The following is a 21,820-nucleotide window of genomic DNA, read 5'->3' on the forward strand; positions in this document are numbered from 1 at the left end:
AAAAAAAACCAGGAAAAAAAACAGGATAAAAAAAATCCTTAAGAAAACTGATCTCTGAAGGTGTAAGCCAAAACATTATTTGTCTTAATGTGTTACTAATTCAGATTTTATGAAGGTTATTCTCTATTCACATCTAAATTCTCAAATGTTAAACAAAAATGACTTCAACTCAAGTTACCCAAAAATAAACTGCAACTAATTTAACATATAACTATTCAAAACAAAAATTTATATCTAATAAAATATTAGATATTTTTCATCTTTCTTTTTGAAATAGTATTTAAGGCATTTGTTTTAAAAATTATGGCATAAAGGCCAGGCATGGTGGCTCACACCTGTAATCCCAGCACTTTGGGAGGCCAAGGCTGATGTATCAGTTGATCCCAGGAGTTTTGAGACTAGCCCAGGCAACACGGTGAAATCCTGTCTCTACCAAAAAATACAAAAATTAGCTGGGTGTGGTGGTGTGTGCCTGTAGTCCCAGCTGCTCAGGAGGCTGAGGTGGGATAATTGCCTGGGCCCAGGAAGTAGAGGCTGCAGTGAGTTGAGATTGCATCACTGCACTCCAGCCTGGGCGACAGAGTGAGACCCTGTCTCCAAAAATTAAAAATAAAAATTATGGCATAAATGCAGACATTTCTCTCAGAAATGCAAAGAAAATAACATAAAGATCACCATAAAGAAACCTATTTGTTTTATTCTCTCAACTTTATTTATGGGAAAGAGCATGAGTTATACAGCTAGCAAGACTGTGTCAGGGTCCTACCGTATCAGTTTCTTCAATGTTAATTAGGGATACCATCAACTATCACACAGGTTTACCAGGAAGATTAAGTTAGATAATAAATAAAGCACAGAATAGGCACTAAACAAATGCTAGCTCCCTTTTGTTTCTAGAAGTCAAAGTCCCTGAGTTTGAATCGTAACTTCACTTACTGGCTGTGTGATTTTGAACAAGTTACTTAATCTTTCTAGGCCTATTTTGTCACTTGTAAATGTGGATTTTAACAGTAGCTAGCTACTTCATAGGGTTGTTATGTGTATTAAATAAAGTCTGTAAGTCTGGATTTAGAAAAGCGCCTGGCACATGGTAAACACTCAATAAATATTAGTATCTCATTCTCCTCACAACCACCACCACCACCACAATCTATCTGCTTCCTACTGCAGAGCATCTGCAGCTTTGTAACTGTTCATTTCTCATTTTATATCTTTAAGTCATCTACAGTAACATGAGTGGTATGTTTTACCAGGAGGCCCATTCTTTTCCTTTTTTTTTTTCTTTTTGCTTCTCTTTAGTAAAAAACAGAATACCAAGCAATAAGTAAATGCTCACTGAATGAAAGAACAAATAATATGTCATAATTTTTTTTTTTTTTTGAGACAGAGTCTCTCTCTGCCGCCCAGGCTGGAGTGCAGTGGCGTGATCTCGATCTCGGCTCACTGCAACCTCTGCCTCCTGGGTTCAAATAATTCTCGTGCCTCAGCCTCCTGAGTAGCTGGCATTACAGGCCCCTGCCACCACGCCCAGCTAATTTTTGTATTTTTAGTAGAGATGAGGTTTCACCATATTGGCCAGGCTGGTCTCGAACTCATGATCTCAAGCTATCTACCTGCCTCAGCCTCCCAAAGTGCTGAGATTACAGGCATGAGCCACTGCATCCAGCTAAAAGTTTTTTTAAATTGTTTTAAAAAAGAACAAATACATGGAAATAGGTAGACAGGTAGTAGCACAGACGGGTCCTACAGAACTCTTCTTGCTTCTCCAAACTAAAATGCTTGTATCGCAAAGATAATATAACAATTTCACCATATCTCCAAGGATAAATACTGATTCTAACCCATTAAGTCAGGACTGGACTAGATTATTTTTTAATTCATCTAACTGACTGAAAGTTTGATGCCAAGCACAAAGGGCTCTTGAAATTTCAATTCACTATTAGGCTTTACTTTTCCTCTCCAATGTAACTATCTCACTCTCCTCAAACCTTCATTATCTATCCCTATTTCACCCTTCACAATGTTTATATTTTCTATATGAAGTATAAGCCAATCAGGTGTAAATTTCTTCATGCTCTCACCACTAACTTCATAAACCAACCTCTGTCTAGCCCCACCCACTGAAGAGCAAATCCTCAACATGCTGTAGATCCCATCCCTTTGGCCTTCTCAAGGATTTTTCTCTTCCTTTGTTTAATCCTCCCTTTCTCCTAAAACTTCTTTTCTAGAGAATCACCCATACCACTATATAAATACAACAGTATTTCCCATCCTCCAAAAAGGCATCCATAACCACCATCTCCATCTAATAATTGCTACAATTTTTTTCTGTTTTCATGGCAAAAGTTCTTGAAAAAGCCATCACCACTTCCTCCCTTCATATTCCACTTTCAACCCATTCCCATCTGGCTTCTGTAAACATTGCTCCACTCAATCAGCTTTTTTCAATGACCCTGTTATAGCCAAGTCCAATGGTCCCTTTCCTGTCCATATCTTACTGACAGTATTTTATATAGGTGATAACCCCTTTCACAAACTACATTCCTCTTTTGACTTCCAAGAGACCATATTTTCCTGGTTTTCTATTTACCTCTCCGCTCACTTCTTGGCAACTGGTACTGGGTCCTCCTCTGCTTGACCACATGGGCTCAGCCCTGAGTCTATTCTCTTCCCTTGGTAATCTCATCCACTCCCATGGCTTCCCACTGTGCTCCTTACATGACCTGCAAAGCTCTACATCATCTATTCCTTAACTTCCTCATCAGCATTTTTTTTTTTTTTTAAGTGGAGATGGGGTCTCAGCTTTGTCACTCTGGCTGGAGTACAGTGGCTATTCATAGACATGATCATAACATGCTCAGCCTATGGAGTAGCTGGGACAACAGGCCTGTGCCACCCCACCTGCTTTCCCATCTCTTTTTATGTGACTCTTCCCTCGTTCACTATACTGGAGTTCCTTCAGTTTGTTGAATAGGTGCCTTCTTAACCTCAATGACTTTGTCCATGCTGTTCTACTTCCTGCAGCATTTTTCTCTCTGTTCTTTGAAGAACTGACTCCTCCACCTTTATGTGTCAACCTTGATGTGTCAACCTTGAACTATGTCACTTCTCAGATGTCTTCTCATACCTTCTTCTCCCACCCCCATTTTTTATATTATCCCTCCTTATCTCCTTCATTGCCCTTGCCACAAATCATGTTTTTTTTGTTTTGTTTTGTTTTTGTCATTGGCCTAATCTTTACATACCATGAGGGTAGGGAGCACAACATCATTGGTGTAAGCTCGGCACCCAGCACAGTGACAGACAAATAACAGGCACTCAGTGTTTGTTGAATTAATCAATGATCTGAGACTCATTTACTCACTCATTAACAAATATTTATTGAGTACTTCATAGGTGCCAGGTATTTGTGCTGGATGCTGGATACAAAGACAAATCAGAGGCAATCTCAAGATCTTTACAGCCTAATGGGGAACAAAGACAAAGACAATACTGCATGATAAGTGCTATGACATGGATGAGACCACTTTTAACCAATACAGCCTTTCAGAGGGTGTGTAATGGAAAATATTTCCCTGGGTTCAGCTTCACTAGAAACCAAGATTAATCTAAATGTTGGTTCTGTTTTTTTCATGCCAGATGGCTAAAATCACAATATCAATTACAAGGCAAGACAGATTTTCATGCAAAGTATGAGGGAAACTGTGAATTGCCATGTAATATTCTAAAGCAGCTACTTACTACTCTCATATCTATTCATTCCCATCAGTACATAAGAAACTAGGGAAAGAAACATTTTGGTTTGAATCTGTTCTTAAGTAGGAACAATACATATGACTAATTTAAAATATTTTCCAAAGTTCTTACACCCGTTATATCTAAATTTGATACCATCATCTAAAGATTGAAGGCACTGGACTTAAAAAAAAAAAAAAAGTACTGCTGCATTAAGAAACAGTATTCACTTATTGTTTAATTCATCTAACAAATATCTACTGAGCACCCGTATGTTCTAGGGCTGAGGATACAGCAGCAATCAAGGCAGAAAAAATCCTTACCCTCATCAAGCTTGGAACTGAATTGCAAAAACAAATAATAAACTAAGATAAGACATAAATGAAATCATAATTAGAAAGTCAGTAGATTGGCCAGGCGCAGTGGCTCATGTCTGTAATCCCAGCACTTTGGGAGGCCAAGGCAAGTGGATCACTTAAGGTCAGGAGTTCCAGGCCAGCCTGGCCAACATGGTGAAACCCCGCCTCTACTAAAAATACAAAAATTAGCCAGGCCCGTTGGCGCATGCCTGTGGTCCCAGCTACTCAGGAGGCTGAGGCAGGAGAATTACCTGAGCCCAGGAGGCAGAGGTTGCAGTGAACTGAGATCACGCCATACACTCCAGCCTGGGCAACAGAGACTCTGTCTCAAAAAAAAAAAAAAAAAAAAGATTGCCATGACATCATAAATTCCAATTTATATACCTCTGAATCCCCATTACCTAGCCTAGAACCTTTTATATATTAGACACAATATATGCTTGTTGCAGTAAAGGGAATATAGCTATAAATATTAAGTAATTACTACGTACGCTTAATTTCTACTGAAATGGAACAAACTTTCTTTTTTTCAATATATAACATTATTTGGGGTATTTTTCTAGCTGCATTCTCAGCATAATCCAATTAGTATCTATGTTTATAAGCCCTTTTCTTCTGAGAAGCTCAAGGATTTTTACAGATATTATCTCATTAATACTTATAACATCTCTAAGGTAAACGAGGGAAAAAGATGAAATTATGAATCCATAAGCCACATGAATCCATGAATTCATAAATTCCACAAATTCCACTCAGCAAAAATTCCAACCATTTTGCAATTTACGATGCATTTTGTGCATCATTTTCTTTCTGAATCCATCTAAGGCACCTATTTACTCATTATAGCTGGATGTGCTGGCCTATACCAAAAATGTTTTCATTATTTACTTAAGAAAGCAAACATTTCAGAAAGTGTTACAGTAAGCAAAATACAGAACAACATAAAAATGATGAACCTAATCTACAAATAGTACTTCAGCTAACAAGAAGAAGACTGGAAAATATTTAGGAATTAGACATATTATTTTCTTCAAACTTTAGCAATCAGAGACCAACAAGCCCAGTGTCAGCTTTAGCTTCTTTCTGCTCCCTGTAATTTGGTTCTTTTGTGCTAGGATCTTCTAGTAAACCTTAGTGACTGCTCACCTAGGAACCATTTTCCTCCTCTCCTTTTTTTAAAATAAATTTTATTGTATACATTTAAGGTATACAACATGATGTTATGAGGTACATCCAGACAGTAAAAAGGTTACTATAGTGAAGCAAATTAACCTATCTATTGTCTCACACAGTTACCCATTTTTGTGGCAAGAAGAACCAAAATCTACTCATTTTGCAAGAATCCCAAATATAGTATGATTTTATTATGCATAGTCCTCATGTTGTACATTAGACGTCTAGACTTACTCATCCTACATATCACTACTTCCCCTTCTCCTTTGTTAACAGAATCCCACTTTTTTTCAGGCAACACTGTGCTCAGCCCCAGGAGATAAATCATGATTGATTAGATAATCCCAGTCCCCTTTGCCTGTAATTGGTTATGGTCTAAAATTGGCCAATAAATTAAAGGAAGTTGCTGGAGGTCCCTTCCTCCCTGATAAGAGGGTGCCAAGAGTAGAGTAGGCTCTTTTGCCCCCCAGCCAGTTTCTTTGTGCTTAGGAAGTTGTCAGGTTGAGACCCGATAATTAGAACTGAGATACTATCTTCTGACATGAGGGGAAGACCAAGAGAACTTCCACGATCCTGTCTCTGCACCCAGACATAAATCACTGAGTCTCATAGCTTCTGTTTACATGAAATAAATGTTATTTTCACCTAAGTCACTGGGGGTCAAACACTCTGTTCCTTGAAGTTGAAAGCACCCTAATTAATACAGATGGACCAAAAAATCAGGCAAGAAGGGAGGTAGAGATTAATCATTGAGCACTATGACTTCTGAGATCTCATTTAATCTTGACAACAGCCCAATAAAAGTTATTAATCTTTTTTGGTTTGTTTTTACAGATTATAAAACTAAGGCTTAGTAAAGTTATGTAATTAATAGTAACAAAGCTGAAATTTTATTCTAGACCTGACACCATATCTCAAAAATATAAAATCTCCTTCCTTCCTTATTTACAACTCTAAACAAACAAACAAACAAAAAAGATGTGTTTTTAGCTAACAAAATTTGGGGAGAGCTAAGGAATATCATTCTTACAACCCTGTCATAAAAATCTACAGACTTCAACTCTACTTTGTATCAAAGTTATATGGGAGAAAAGACAAAAATATGTGTGCATGTGTATAAAGAGTTCCAGAATGTTTTGTATAGTGGCAAAAATCTCACAGAAAAAAGTAGGATGGATTCTATGTGTAATATTTTTCAACAATTAAATGTAATTTTTATTTTTATTTTTTGTATTTAAATGCATTTTTCAATAAATAATGCAATAAGTTAATGACAAATATTTCCTAAACTGAAAGAATAACTTCCTTATTTCAAACTATTACATTAACCAAGTAGCTATCAATACAGAAACCACAAAGTTTACACTTCCTCAATTCTCATCTCTTCATAAAAACTGATTCAGCATAAATCATGGCAACAAAAAAATTACAAATACTATCTAAGAATCAGTGATGTCATTTTTTATATAGAAATTTACTAGAACTGGGTTTTCAAAAATGCTATTTATGTCAACTCAACCAGACATATATTCACCTTACATTGCCTTTATTACTATCTAATTCAGCATTACAAAATGTGCATGCCCGATTTCTGAGCGTATACATGCAACTTACCTTCCCACATGCTCTGCAGTGATGCCTCCTTTTGGTGAATGTAAACCTGGCTTCACATTTCATGCAATTTGGAGCCTGAGAATCCGGTACCCATACTGGAGCCACCTCACCCAGAGTGGTGAATGGCTTTCTGGCAGAAATTCCAAACTGACCAGCTCTGAGATCATTATCTGGGCTATCTGGAGCTAATGCAAGGCATGGTCTAGTGGAGATCTCAGCCTCATAACTTTCTAAATGTTCCCCATTTGTATCGACATTAGAGATGTTTCCCAAAGATGGACTGCATACATTGGTTGCTGAGTTTTCCCCTAATTTTGCTTTCCCAAGAATATCATTTTTATTTTTAGTATTATTTCCACTGTTTGCAGGAAAGTCATTTTGTAAATGGTCTGATAATGGCTTTGGAATTTGAAGTTTAAGATTAGAAGGTTGCTTGGGTCTTGCACCACCAAAAGGAACACTGATAGATGGCAGGCTTGCTACTACCTTGGGGGAAGATTGCCCAAGCACTGATGGAACTTGACTACAGAAGTTACGTAAATAATTTTTCTTCATTAGGTCACCAGTGCTGTTTAAAAGTAGTCCGCTCCCTTCTGTGGCCTCATTTCCTCTCTGTTCATAAATATTTGAGTAGCATTCTGACTTGCTTTCCTCTATTTCTTTTTCTTCTGTTACTGAATCTTCTTTGGAGGGTAAAGTCTTTGGAACAAAAGAAACACCTGGGTCTTGCATTCCATAGGAATCACAACCATTAGATAGATAATTTGCTGCTGGTGTGTCTATAACAGTGGCGAACTCACATTCTTCACTTTCACTAATGCAAGTTCCTTTTAAATCTAGACCTGCATCTGCTAATCCAACACACTGTCCTCCACTATCACCATTAGTGTCCTCAGGCTGACTAATCTGTAGAAACTTTTCCTTTTCTTCGTTTACTTGGCTGTCATTCATCTCATTTAGTTTAGTCAACTTCCAATTAGTCATGTCCTGAGATTCAGAGAAATGCTCTGTCATATTAAGGAATTCTGTAGTGCCAAGAGTTTCTTCATGTTCATAACCTTCATTTTCATCAGCCCTAACTTTATTAGGCACAAGGCAATCTGAACACCGTTCACAGTCATTATTCCTTCCAGACCCATTAGGCACGTCTGGTTTGAGAAGCAAAGGTAAACCAGACCGGAGGGATTCTTCAGTGGTGCTCTCCTCTGCTGGCTCTTTTTTCGTCAAAATCCCCTCACTCATGTGGGAAAAGGAATTTGGACTCCCGAGATCTGTCCTAGGAGAGCTGATTTTGCCAGTGAGGTCCTCATCTGGTATATAGTTCTCTTGCTTTTTAACAGCAGGACCTCCATCTGTTCCCTGGGATGAAATTACTGAATCAACCGTTAAACTTGTAATCGCAGACATGGAGGGGTCTCTACCTATACTTCCGTCATCCTTTAATTGTGAAGGGGAACAGACACTGGCTAGACTATCAGATGAAGTAGGACACAGATGGTTAACAGATCTCCCCTCTGTTTTCGGTCTATTCAATGGATCCATTTGTTTCTCTGAGTTCATATCTTTTTCAGTGGACTCATTTATACTAAAACTAAATTGATCAGTTTGTCTGTTTTCATTATCCAGTGAACAGCTAAAAGCATCCATAAGGGATTGACTATTATAATTATTACAATCCTGTAAATCGTTTTGTAATGTCCTTTTATCACAGTTATGCATGACAGCTACAACAAGAACATTCTTCTCATCTGGCAGACAAGCCAGGTTTCCACATTTCTTCTCTCCCACTTCAACAGCACTGCATTGATCATCCCGACTATAGTTTCTCTTAATTAACTGGTCTTCTGCAACAGCATTTTCATCAATCCACATTGTGGCAATCTCTGGATTTAGATTACAGTCCTGTCCATTAGCACAGTGATCCTCTTCCTCTGTGGTCAGGGGAGCTGAATGAGCCAGGGAGAAGACTTTCAGTTGTGGTTGTGACTCATTAGAAACTGCAGATTCATTCACACTGGCCAAAGTAGGGTTAAATGACAGCCGGTGAGAAGGGGGATCTAGAATCTTATTCCACTTTGTATCCAATAAAGTAGAAGAAACTGTTTCATCTGGAAAAAAATAAGTAATTACAATAAGTTTGCTTGTAACACTGGAAAAGCTTATGACTAAGTTAATAACATTTCTAACTATCGTTTGAAAATTAAATATTCCAAGGATATTAGATTTCTAATTCCGGGCTAAAAAATAAGAAAATATATTTCAGACAATTCTCTGCAATTATATGTCACCAAATGGTAATATCTCAGACTATTCCAAACAACAAAAGAATTCTACCTCAATCTAGTAACATAATTAAACTGACCCACAGGTGAATGGGACCCAGAAGAGGGGAAAGCACCCTTGGATTGAGCAAAGCCAGGACAGGTGCTAATCTAATGGATCAGATGGAAAAAATTTAGAACAGTGGCTAGGATAACTAATTAAGCAGGAAGGAAAATGAAGAAGTTTTCTGTAGAGACTGAATGCTCTACACTCTGTATCATAATTAGGATGTGGGTTTGAGAGATATACCCATTTGCCAAAACTGGACAGTTAAGATCTATGTATTCTAATGTATATAAAGTTTACCTTTTGAAAAGCTGTTAAAAAAAATAAGAATGAAGCAGGGAGTGAGAAGGTGATAAAGGTATAAATGAAACAAAATGGCAGCATATGAAATGCTGTGAAAGCTGGATGATGGGTACACTGGGGTTTATTATACTTCTTACTTTAAAATATTTTAAATTTGCCCAACACATGTTAAAAAAAGTTTGCCACAGTATGTGAAATTCTGCTTGTAACCATGTCACAATACATTATTAATCAGGTTCATATTTATATTATTATCTGAGGACACTGGGCAAAAAGTGTTCATTTATCATATTAAATCAACATTCTTATAGTCTACCAATAAGCATACTTTCATATAATGTTTCTGTTTACTTTTTAACAGATCATAACTACAATGGCTAAGTTATTCTCTCAAGTTATAGGGCTACTGCATATGTCTAAGTAAATTAGAGAAATAAGGAACAATGCACTCAGTGCCTTTCTTGCTTTCTTCCTCCAGTATCTCTGATAATCATGGTCCTGAAATTATGCAGATATATTTGTAAACTCAATCCTCATCTGTAACATTAATCTTCAATGTGTCCACAGCACCTTAATCAAAACTTTATTAAGGCATTTACTACACTGAAATGCAATAGTTTATCTACCCTTCTCTTTCAACCACTGAATGATTTCTGAAGGCAGAAATCATTTCTATCAATATAAGTCCTCACTTTGCATAGTGCCTGATAGGTAGAACATACACAGTAAATATATAAGTGAATATCTACCATAGTAAAAGCAGCAGGATTGAGGAACATGAAAATTAAATGATAGCTCTTGCCTCTAAGAAGTATATAATCTCATTGGGAGAATAAGAGACACGTACAAACATCTAATTAGCAGTATGGAGTAGCATAGGTACAGTAAGTCCTCACTTAACATTGTTGATAGGTTCTTGGAAACTGCAATTATAAGCAAAACAACTCACTGTATAAAGAAGCCAATTTTACTATAAGCTAATTGATATAAACAACAGTTAAGGTTCTCCGGCATACAGTGTATCAATTTGCTTAAAGTCACAGTTTCCAAGAACTTATCAAAGACATCAAGTGAGGACTCAGTGTCTGAAAACTATTATGTAGGAGTAGAAAAATAAATTCAGAGGAGATAGATATTTTCCAGGATGAGGTAAGCGAGCTTGAATTCATGGAGGCAGGAAGAACTGGGCTATGCTTCAAAGACAGTTTTATGTAAGTTTGGAAAAGAAAGCATTAATAAATAGAGGAATAAAGAAAAGCATATCTCCAAATATAAGAATTTAAGGAAGCAATAAGTAAATCAGTTTGGGTTGAGAAAAGAATTAGTGTAAAGAAGTAGTGAAAAGTTGTTAAAAAGGGCACAAAACTCAGATTGTGTGAAGAATGGGCTTAGTATCCTCTGAAATGTCAAATCCTGAATTTACCAAATTTGAACCAGTAGAGATTTGAAATTTAGTAACACAGGATTCCTTAAAAGAAAAAAAAGCAAATAAGTCATATTTCCAATATGGTTCCTGGAAACAAAAATATAGTTACAGCTTCTTACAAGAATATTTAGCAATGTTCAAACAGAAATGATCGGGTATTAAAATTTTCATTATTCAACTGCCTCCTACCTGGGCATAATGTTAATTGCCTAGTGTCATCACAGTCTGTGGTATATTTTTTCATTTAAATAAGAAAATAAATTAACACAAAATGAGAAATCATTTTAAGTATATTCTCTAAGATAACACAAGGCTTGAAGTGATAGTTTTTAATGCAACTGGTAGTGAGATTCAAAAAAATAGTTCAAACAAATGAACCACAAAGTTACAACCAAGAAGCTGGTTTCAGAAATCCTTCTCCTTCTAAAGGAGTTATTATTCTGTAAGCAATTGCTCTATTTTTTAACTAAAATATTTTTACTGATTCAACAAAAATGTATTGAAAACAACTATACACAAAGCACCCTAATAGAATCTACAGAAGTCACAAAGAGACAAATGTAATGAACTAAGAGTTTTATTAGAGTCAGTGGTATTCTAGAAGCATAGTATTCACATGATTAGGTGTAACACATGTCTAAGTACCTTATGACTCAAAGAACTGTGATACACAGAGGGCTAAATCAAATAAAAGATTAAGAAAATACTTATACAAACAGTTGAAACTCAGAAAATAATATACCTTCCAGCCTGGTATGTACAAAGCCCACCTGGATGATGTAAAACCCCAATGATTAGATTTCACATTTACATGAACCAGGAATGAGCCTAGGAATATAGGTTAGTGTTAGGTCATCAATGGTAAAATATGAGAAAAGCAGGCCACTCTGGTAGCCTTCCTCTCTCTCTTCCTTCCTGTCATGATTCCATATTCAATTTAAGGCTGGAGAGCATTAAATATCTAAAGTAACAAAGTCAAAACTAATCTGTCTTCCCAACTGCTATCAAAGAATAGCCTGATTAACTGAATATAGCAAAGGTTTGTAAACCAATATGGAAATCATGGGCTTTATTATTTTTTAAGACAGGGTCTCGCTCTGTCATCTGGGCTGGAATACAGTGGCATGATCACAGCTCACTGCAGCCTCTATTTCTAGGGCTCAAGTGATTCTCCCTCCTTTGCCTCCCGAATAGCTGGGACCACAGGTGTGCCACCAGGCCTGGCTAATTTTTTTTGTATTTTCTGTAGAGAGGGGGTTTCATCATGTTGCCTGGACTGGAATCATGGACTTTGGATGGAAATATACCACTTTGTAAACTTGTTAATGCCATTTCCTGTTAGAAATAGAGAACACAGGGGAAGAACGGTGAGGAGGAAGAAATTTAATTATGGCTTACCCACTCAAGTTAAACCAAGAGGGAAATTTAGAGAAAAGTCTTCCCTAAATAGAAGTGAATCTTGGCCAGGCGTGGTGGCTCATGCCTATAATCCCAGCACTTTGGGCGGCTGAGGAGGGAGGACTGCTTGACACCAGGAGTTTAAGACCAGCCTGGCCAACATGGCGAAACCCCTTCTGTACTAAAAATACAAAAATTAGCCAGGCATGGTGGCGGGTGTCTGGAATCCCAGCTACTCTGGAAGCTGAGGCATGGGAATCACTTCAGCCAGGGAGGCAGAGGTTCCAGTGAGCACTGCACTCCAGCTTGGGAGACAGAGCAAGACTTTCTCAAAAAACCAACCAACCAACAAACAAACAAAAGAAGTGAATCTTAAGTGGACATTTCTACTGATGCTTGAGAATATATAATTAACCATTTAGGCAGTTGTGATGTAAATAGTTTTAAATGTATCTTTACTTTATTGGGCAATCAATATAGAATGAGCTATTTTTCTTAGTTTAGGAAATGCAAGCACATTTCTTGACCATACATTCATTGTATAGGGTAGTTTAGTAAAGCTCAGGCTCTAGTGTCACACTGCCTGGATTCTAATCCTGCCACTTGTTCACAAGGTAACTCTGAGAAAAGTGCTTAACCTCTCTGTGCCTCTATTCTCATCTATAAAATGGCAATAAGATCTGTGGGATTTTAAGTATCTGGCATTTAGTGCTAAAAAATGTTATTTCTTCCCCTGTATATTAGTAAATAATATTACTATCATTAAGTCATCAGACCTGATTTTATTTTTTTAAATACTACATCCTCTTATATCCCCATATTCTCTATACCACATAGGCAAACAGATTCACCAATATAAATTCTCACCTTCGTTTTGTTCAAATTCATCTAACACCTTGTCCAGGTTGTAAGCTTCTGCTTGGAAGTAATTCTCCATCGGTGAGGAAACACCACTTAAGAGACTTGTTTAAACCTAAAAAGTAAATGCGTATTACATTTTGAATTATTAAAATATAATTTATAAATCTTAAGTATACACACAAGGATAAAATCTCTTATAAATCTTTCCAGATAATGGTAAACTATAAAACCTGGCATCCCACTGGATATATTATAAGATCTTTAAGCTAATAAATTCTAAAAACCTGTAAGCTGACAATCAACAAAATATAACTAAATATAAAAGGCTGACTTGGTGATCATTTCATGCTTCAACAGACACATTTCAGATGCTGGGAAAGGAATCATTGTTTGGTATAAAATTGTGTTTCTATTAAAGAACGAAGCTTACAGAATTTTTTTCAAATGGGAAATGACAGGGAAGTTTAAGTACAGGAGTAACGGATACTAGTTCCAAAATGCTAATGATGACTCTGACCTAGTTATTCCTTTTTTTTTTTTTTTTTTTTTTTTGAGACAGTCTCACTCTTGTTGCCCAGGCTGGAGTGCAATGGCTCCATCTTGGCTCACTGCAACCTCTGCCTCCCGAGTTCAAGCGATTCTCCTGCTTTAGCCTCCCAAGTAGCTGGGATTACAGGCAAGCACCACCATGTCCAGCTAATTTTGTATTTTTAGTAGAGACAGGGTTTCACCATGTTGGCCAGGCTGGTCTCAAACTCCTGACCTCAAGTGATCCACCCACCTCAGTCTCCCAAGGTGCTGGGATTACAGGCATGAGCCATGCACTTGGCCCTGACCTGGTTATTCTTGTAACCCTCTTCGAGTACCATTTCTAAACCATTTCTTTAATGTTAATCGATCCAAAAGCATCCTTGGGCATATACACTAGGTATGTCAATGACTTAACAGATGCTAAGGGCACATAATAGGTGTTAAGTAAATGCTACCTATTATCTCCTTTTTTTCATCCATTACCATGATCTCCACACCTATTTCCTTAGTGTTTCAAATTTTTCTTTCCAAACTGAAAATTCTGCTTGGCTTCTTATTGATATAATACAGGCAGGGGAGGTCAAATTACAAATTCCCCAAAAAGTCTGAGTAAGGAAAACATGAAAAACAGAGAAAATCAAAAATGTAATAGCCTGTCTTTGTAAACTTTAAGTCAAATATTATAAGTGATGAAATTTCTTTGACTTACTAAGGTAGTGTTTCTTCTTCTCTGAGGTATATAAGTGTCAATGATATTTCCCTCATTTTACAAATAAGAAAACAAGCTCAGGGAATTTAACTGACTTATTCAAGTATTTCCCGGCCAGGCGTCGTGGCTCATGCCTGTAATTCCAGCACTTTGCAAGGCCAACGTGGGTAGATCACCTGAGGTCAGGAGTTTGAGACCAGCCTGGCCAACGTGGTGAAACCTCATCTCTAGTAAAAATACACAAAAAATTAGGCAGGAGTGGTAGCGTGTGCCTGTAGTCCCAGCTACTCAGGAGGCTGAGGAGGGAGAATCACTTGAACCCGGGAGGTGGAGGTTGCAGTGAGCCGAGATTGCACCACTGCACTCCAGCCTGGGCAGCAAGTGTGAAGCTCCATCTCAAAAAAAGAAAGAGTATTTTCCCATGATTATTAACTTGGTTAACATTTATAGATTGGCTCCTATTAGGTTACTTAAGTTTAGGTAGGCAAATAAGCTACATAATCTGTGAATTATTTTTTTTGGAGATGGAGTCTCACTCTGTCACCCAGGCTGGAGTGCAGTGGCTCAATCTCAGCTCACTGCAACCTCCCCCTCCTGGATTCAAGTGATTCTCCTGCCTCACCCTCCAGAGTAGCTGGGGCTACAGGTGTGTGCCACCATGCCTGGCTAATTTTTGTATTTTTAGTAGAGACAGGGTTTCACCATGTTGGCCAGGCTGGTCTCAAACTCCTGACCTCAAGTGATCTGCCCACCTCAGCCTTCCAAAGTGCTGGGATTACACGCATGAGCCACCACACCCAGCCCATAATCTATGAATTTTTTAAAATATCTATCTTTGTTGTCTAATTATTTATAGGTCAAAATCATTTTTATATGCATGCCATTTCAGATAGGTTGCACATTTAATGTCTACTAATGCTAAGAGCAAATGAAATTTCTCACAACACACAATCTGACACATTCAATATACACCTACAATATTTAACAGCATTTTATGGTCATTATAAAAATATTAGTAAACAAATAATCAGATTAACATATTTACCTACTGCATCTACTATATGCATCTATACTGTAATCAAGTCTCAGATATCATCCCTAACATTATAAAGCTTATAATTTAGTCAACAGTAAACAAGGCTAAGTAAGAAAATTTAAATAATAAATGATTTGAATAACAGCACAGGAGACAGCAAGTGATTAATCTGTCAGATAAAATTAACAGATAAGTGCTACAGAATAAGTAGTACAGAAGTTCAAGAGGTTATTTAAGTTCATCATTCTTCATTTGATCTCTTTGCTCAAATATCACTTTCAAAGGGAAGTGTTATGTGAACCCCCAGAAAAGGTGATGGCTCCCCTTATAAGGGGACAGATACAGACGGGAGGCAGCCAAGGGTACCCCAGCAAAACCCCACCTTCAAGTTTAAAACAGCATGAGGGCTGAAAAACCGAATTGCCCATCCTGGATGAAGCCTGCCCTTTTCCAACTGATTTTTTTTTTTTTTTAAGTTCCAGGATACATGTGCAGAACATGCAGATTACATAGGTATATGTGTGCTGTGGTGGTTTGCTGCACCCACTGACTCATCCTCTAAGTACGATCCCCACCCCCGCAAAGGCCCTGGTGTGTGTTGTTCACCTCCCTGTTTGACTGATTCTTTCTGGATGCCCACCTGCGCACTGCACACTGGGAGGACGGGGTGGGGCCTTGGGAAGTTCACTCCGTTTGCCTCTCCTGTTCCTGTGTGGTAACATGGGATTCAATCTGTGAGATGGGAGCCTGTTAACAGGAACCCCTCTCGCTTTGCTGAGTTTTTTCCTTTTTGCCTTCCCCCTCACCCTTCAAAGTGTCTGTGAGCCTAGGCAGGGCGCGGAGGCTCACGCCTGTAATCCCAGCACTTTGGGAGGCCGAGGCAGGCAGATCACGAGGTCAGGAGATGGAGACCATCCTGGTTAACACGGTGAAACCCCATCTCTATTAAAAATACAAAAAAATTAGCTGGACGTGGTGGCAAGCGCCTGTAGTCCCAGCTACTCAGGAAGCTGAGGCAGGAGAATGGCGTGAACCTGGGAGGCGGAGCTTGCAGTGAGCCGAGATCACACCACTGCACTCCAGCCTGGGCGACAGAGCGAGACTCCGTCTCCAAAAAAAAAAAAAAAAAGTGTCTGTGAGCCTAATCTTTCCTGGTTGTTTGACAAGAACCCGCTTTTTCTACAACAACAATCCCTCATGGCACCCCATTCTTGGTCCTTAAAATATTTATCACCATCTATAAATACACATCAGTGTGATTATTTGTCAATCTCTCCCACCAGACTGTAGGCACCACAAGGGCACCCACCAGACTGTGTTCACCATGTATTCCTGGTGATTCACATAGAGCCTGATGTGCTAATGTGGTATCTATTTCAATTAATACCTGCAGAATGAATAAATGAACAGTGTATAAGCAGCTGGTCAATAAGTTGTACTGAATTCCAATTACGATAACTGATTCAAACAAGCATCAAAAATGGATGCTAAACTATTAAGTAAATTATTATTGGGGAAGAAACTATTCACAGTACCTCAGATTATCATTCCACAGGTAAATCACTAATTTCAAAGAAGGAAATGTATGTTTACAATGAAGAGATATAGAAATCATCACCTTAGCCAAATGATTTAACTCAGTACCACCACAACAGTTTAACAAGCTGACATTACGCACTTTCCAATATGATGCAATGAAAAATATAAAACATCACCTATACAGTATTCTTGCCAAAACATTTAGCCGATTTAATCATGAGGAGACAATAAGACAAATCTAGAATGTGAGGCATTCTGTATCTGATCTGAACTTTCCAAAATATTAAATGTGGCTAGGCGCAGTGGCTCACATCTGTAATCCCAGTACTTTGGGAGGCTGAGGTGGAGGATTGGATCGCTTGAGCCCAGAAGTTCAAGAGCAGCCTGGGCAACATCAACAAAAATAAAAATAAAAATTAGCCAGGTGTGGTGGTGCAGCTACTCAAGAGGTTGAGGTGGGAGAATCGCTTAAGCCCAGGAGTTCGAGGTTACAGTGAGCTATGACTGCACCACTGCATTCTAGCCTAGGTGACAGAGCAAGACCTCGTCTTTAAAAAAAAAAAAAAAAAGGAAAAAAGATTATTCTCAACTAGAACAGACAAAATATTAAATAACCAAGCGTCAGGCACTGACTTGATTCTGGATCAAGAAAACACACATATACACACACACAGCATAAATTAACATTTTGAGAACAATCTCAGAAGAAATTTGGATATGGACGATACATTGGGTGACACATTGAATTAATTATCATTTTCTTAGATGTGATAATGGCATTCTGATTTTGTAGGGGAATGCCCTTACTTGTTCTCTTAGGAGATGCCTGCTGAAGTGTTTAGGGAAGAAGCGTTGTGTTGTCTGCAACTAACTTTTAAATGATGTGAGAGTATATGTGTGGGAAGGGAAGAAAGGTGTGCAAAAGGGACAAAATGGTAAAAACTGATAACTCTAGCTGAAGGATATATGGGTCTTAATTGTTCTAGTCTTTCCATTTTTCTGCAGGCTTAAGATTTCTTAAAAGAAAAAAGGGCACACTGAGCTGATGGGTGGTAAACATTCCTTCCTACTCTAAATAAAAAAATTCTAGTCAAAATTAATTATTTTAAAGAGTTTAGCACTTTGGGAGGCCAAGGTGTGAGATCGCTTGAGGCCAAGAGTTTGAGATCAGCCTGGACAACATAGTGAGACTCCGTATCTACAGAAAATTTTAAAAATTTGCTGGGTGTGGTGACACATGCCTGTAATCCCAGCTACTCATGAGGCTGAGGCAGGAAGATTGCTTCAGCTCAGGAGACGGAGGTTGCAGTGGGCCATGATGGTGGCACTGCATTCTAGCCTCAGCAACAGAGTGAGACCCTGTCTCAAAAATAAATAAATAAATAAATTCTAAATAAAATATTTTAAAAGAGTTTAAACAGTCAAATTCAAAAGCAAGAAAGGGAAATACACAGATGCCATAAACCTAGAAGGAAAGCAGGAACTGAAGAGTGGCAGTCCATAGGAGTATCAAAACTAGACAGCAACCTTTAAGCCTGGGTTTTGAAAGGTAGCAGGAAGAATAAGAATTACTGGCTGCAAACATAGAAATTTATGCACCAGAGGGGCCAAACTGAGCTTTCTACATGAAGCCAGGAGCTACAGAAAAAGTCCCCTCCATGGTCCCAAGACTCAGCAATGGAGCAGGATGGAATAGAGTGCCAATAAAATAAACCATGAGAAATTAGAATTCCTAACCTAGTCCTCACTCAGGAGAAAGAATGATATTAAGTCTTCTCATCCAGGAACATACTAGGGTTTGCCTTTATGCTAACCCAGCTCTTCCTATGAGTTTTAACAGTGTTTTTAACTTTAAAAAGTCATTAAATATTGGATAGTCAGGGGAGAGGGTACATGCAACTACAAAGGAGTAGCAATAAGGATCTCTGTGGTGATAGAATTATGCTGTATCTTAACTGTGATGGTGAATACACAGCTGCAAAGGCTGATTGGACTGTGACATCAGAGCTGTGGCTACTACAGAAGGGAAAAATGGATTTTGGTGACTTTGGTGGATAACTGATAGTTTTTGCTACAATGGGTGGAAACTTCCTAAAGAGGCAACGCCTGAAGGATGAGATTTTGGCAAGTGAAGGCAGAAAAGGGCACTATCTTCTCACACACCCATGTGAAAAGCCTAAAGGAGGAGAAATAGCTTGCCAACTGCAGACTCAGAGTTTTGGTGAAGAAGGCATTGCTGCCAAGTACCTCTGCTCCACCCTCAACTGAAGAGAAAAGGGGCTCAGTTTCCTATTAAACACTGCTGGTCCCACCATGCCTTTCCTTACAGCTTACATGGAAAAGTCAGATAACTCAACCAGAGTATGCAACATTCCATTAGTGAGTAGTGTAATCAGTTTTTGTAACCTTTCTCACCTATATACCCTCCACCATTTTCTACCCCTTCTGAAAGGAAAATCTTGGGGCCCCAAAATCACTAAGCTAAAGGGAAAAGTCAAGCTGGGAACTGCTTAGGGCAAACATCCCGCCCATTCTATTCAAAGTTACCCTTCTGCTCAATGAGATAAATGTGCATCTGTTGCCTCCTTTGGAGAGGCTAATCAGAAACTCAAAAGAATGCAATCATTTGTCTTTTATCTACCTATGATCTGGAAGCCCCCTCCCTGCTTCCAGTAGTCCTGCCTTTGCTTTGAATTGTCCCGCCTTTCCGGACAGAACCAATGTTCATCTTACATATGTTGATTGATGTCTCATGTCTCCCTAAAATGTATAAAACCAAGTTGTGCTCTGAGAACCCTGGGCACGTGTTGTCAGTGATACAGGAGTTAACAAGAAATCACTTAGGCAGATAGTAAGGGTACGAAAGTCCTCAGTAAGGCTTTTCTTTTTAATGAAAAGTAGCCCCAAATCATTTTCTTTTTTCTTTTTGAGACAGAGTCTCACTCTGCTACCCAGGCTGGAGTGCAGTGGCATGATCTCGGCTCACTGCAACCTCTGCCTCCTGGGTTCAAGCGATTCTCCTGCCTCAGCCTCCCGAGTAGCTGGGATTACAGGCTTGTGCCACCATGCCCGGCTAATTTTTGTATTTTTAGTAGAGATGGGGTTTCACCACGTTGGCCAGGCTGGAAATCATTTTCTAACAAAGAGCAGTCTGTGAAGTCAAGCTGCAGACATAGACAAGGAAGCTGGGAGCTTGCACGGGTGAATGCCAGCAGGAACTAGGGACTAGACATGCTCAAGATGGAGGCTCCATCTTCCCTTCTCTGCCAGCCGCATGTACAGTAAGGAGCAGATAAGATGGCACCTGCCAAGGAGAAAGTTCGTTTGCATAATAAGATTAGGGTGGGGCAACCAGCCTTCCCTGCATGCTATGTAAACTTCATACCTGATCGAACCAATCTGTGAGCTCTACATAAATCAGACACCGCCTCCTCAAGCTGGACTATAAAATCCGGCGCATCCACCACCTGCCAGTCTTTTCCCTCGGAAGACCCCTCTCTCTCAATAGAGAGAGCTGTTTTTCTTTCTCCTTTCTTCTGTTTATTAAACCTCCGCTCCTAAACTCCTCGTGTGTGTCGGTGTCCTAAATTTTCCTGGCACAAGACGATGAACCTTGGGTGTATACCTCAGACAACACAGTTGCTTCATCGGGACCTCTTGAGTGTCCTCAACCTTGGCAAAATAAACTTTCTAAATAAACTGAGACCTGTCCCAGATGTTGGGACAATTTAGTTCCTCCTCAAAGACTCAACTTCCTGGTCATAAGTTGTAAACAATCCTACCCCTTCTTCTGTTAAGCCTAACTGTTTCTTCTTTACCGCCACCCCTTCACAAATCGCACTTTTACCCTATTTGGAAAAGTTTAAGCCTTGGCCAATAGGGATCAGCTTAGATTGTGCAGTCCGACCCATCCAACAGGGGAAAGACACAGAAACAGGAACTGTGTTAGGGTTAAAAACCCCTTCCTTCATTTGGTGTGCTCTTGTATTTGTAACAGGCATAAGCAGCACCCTTCGGCAGAAGTAAAGTGCCTTGCTGAGAAAACTTCTAAATGCGGGTTTCTTTTCACTACACTGAGCACTTGTTTCCAACAAATCTGGGGGCTTGTCCAGGATCCCATTCTCCTTTGGGAGGGGCTAGTTATTATCTTTCATGGGGAGACGCATCCCACTGCCTCGTTGTGGTGGCCCCAGGAGTGGAGGATCGAATCTCGCCCAAAGTGACGAATAAATCCAGACTCTCAGCAACATGGGCTATAGGGAGGATCCTTAAGAATTCCTCAGTGACCAGATAACTCTGTGCATAGACCAAGGTAAGAAACGTCACTATTGGGGCAACAAAGTATTCCTTGGTGGTTGGGATCTCTGTAGGTTGAAAGTGTGTGAGTGAGACACGCCATTGGGTGCGAAGCGAGTGTGGAGTCCGGACTTGGTTCTGTGGTCACCTTGTAGGTCTTAGGGCAGTTTTCCAGTCAGCGGATTACACCAACCCGCCAATACTAAGAGGAACCTAAAATTCTTACGAGGGAAGCAGCCAATAAGGACAAAGTGGGTGCTCACAAGAGTGCAAGAAACCTCCAGTGGGAAAAGGGGAGGTTCAGCCTCTAGGACACGGGAGTGCAAGAAATCTCTAATACGAGACGTTTAGCCTCACCAGCCGCCAGGATGGGAAATACCCCAAGTAAAACAGGGACTATAAAAGGCCAAGGAGACAATAAAATTCCCCCTGACAGTCCCCTATGCCTTATGTTAAAATACTGGAAGGATAATGAAAGGACAAAACACAAGAAAAGACAGCGTATGATAAAG

At 39.1% G+C, this 21,820-nt stretch overlaps 1 protein-coding gene across 2 annotated transcripts in view; it reads right to left on the reverse strand.

Annotated features, from left to right (window-relative positions):
- The window catches only part of ZFYVE9 (zinc finger FYVE-type containing 9), a 210,680-nt gene that overhangs the window by 103,799 nt on the left and 85,061 nt on the right, over positions 1-21,820 (reverse strand). For both annotated transcript variants that reach the window (XM_034965193.3, XM_034965188.3), the window contains exons 3-4: positions 13,204-13,309; positions 6,882-8,989 (exon numbers count right to left, since the gene is read on the reverse strand). In XM_034965193.3, coding sequence (XP_034821084.1) covers positions 6,882-8,989; positions 13,204-13,273 — 2,178 coding nt within the window. In that variant the 5' untranslated portion in view covers positions 13,274-13,309. The remainder of the gene's footprint in view (positions 1-6,881; positions 8,990-13,203; positions 13,310-21,820) is intronic.

Source organism: Pan paniscus, chromosome 1, assembly GCF_029289425.2.
Source record: "Pan paniscus chromosome 1, NHGRI_mPanPan1-v2.0_pri, whole genome shotgun sequence".
Classification (NCBI taxonomy): domain Eukaryota; kingdom Metazoa; phylum Chordata; class Mammalia; order Primates; family Hominidae; genus Pan; species Pan paniscus.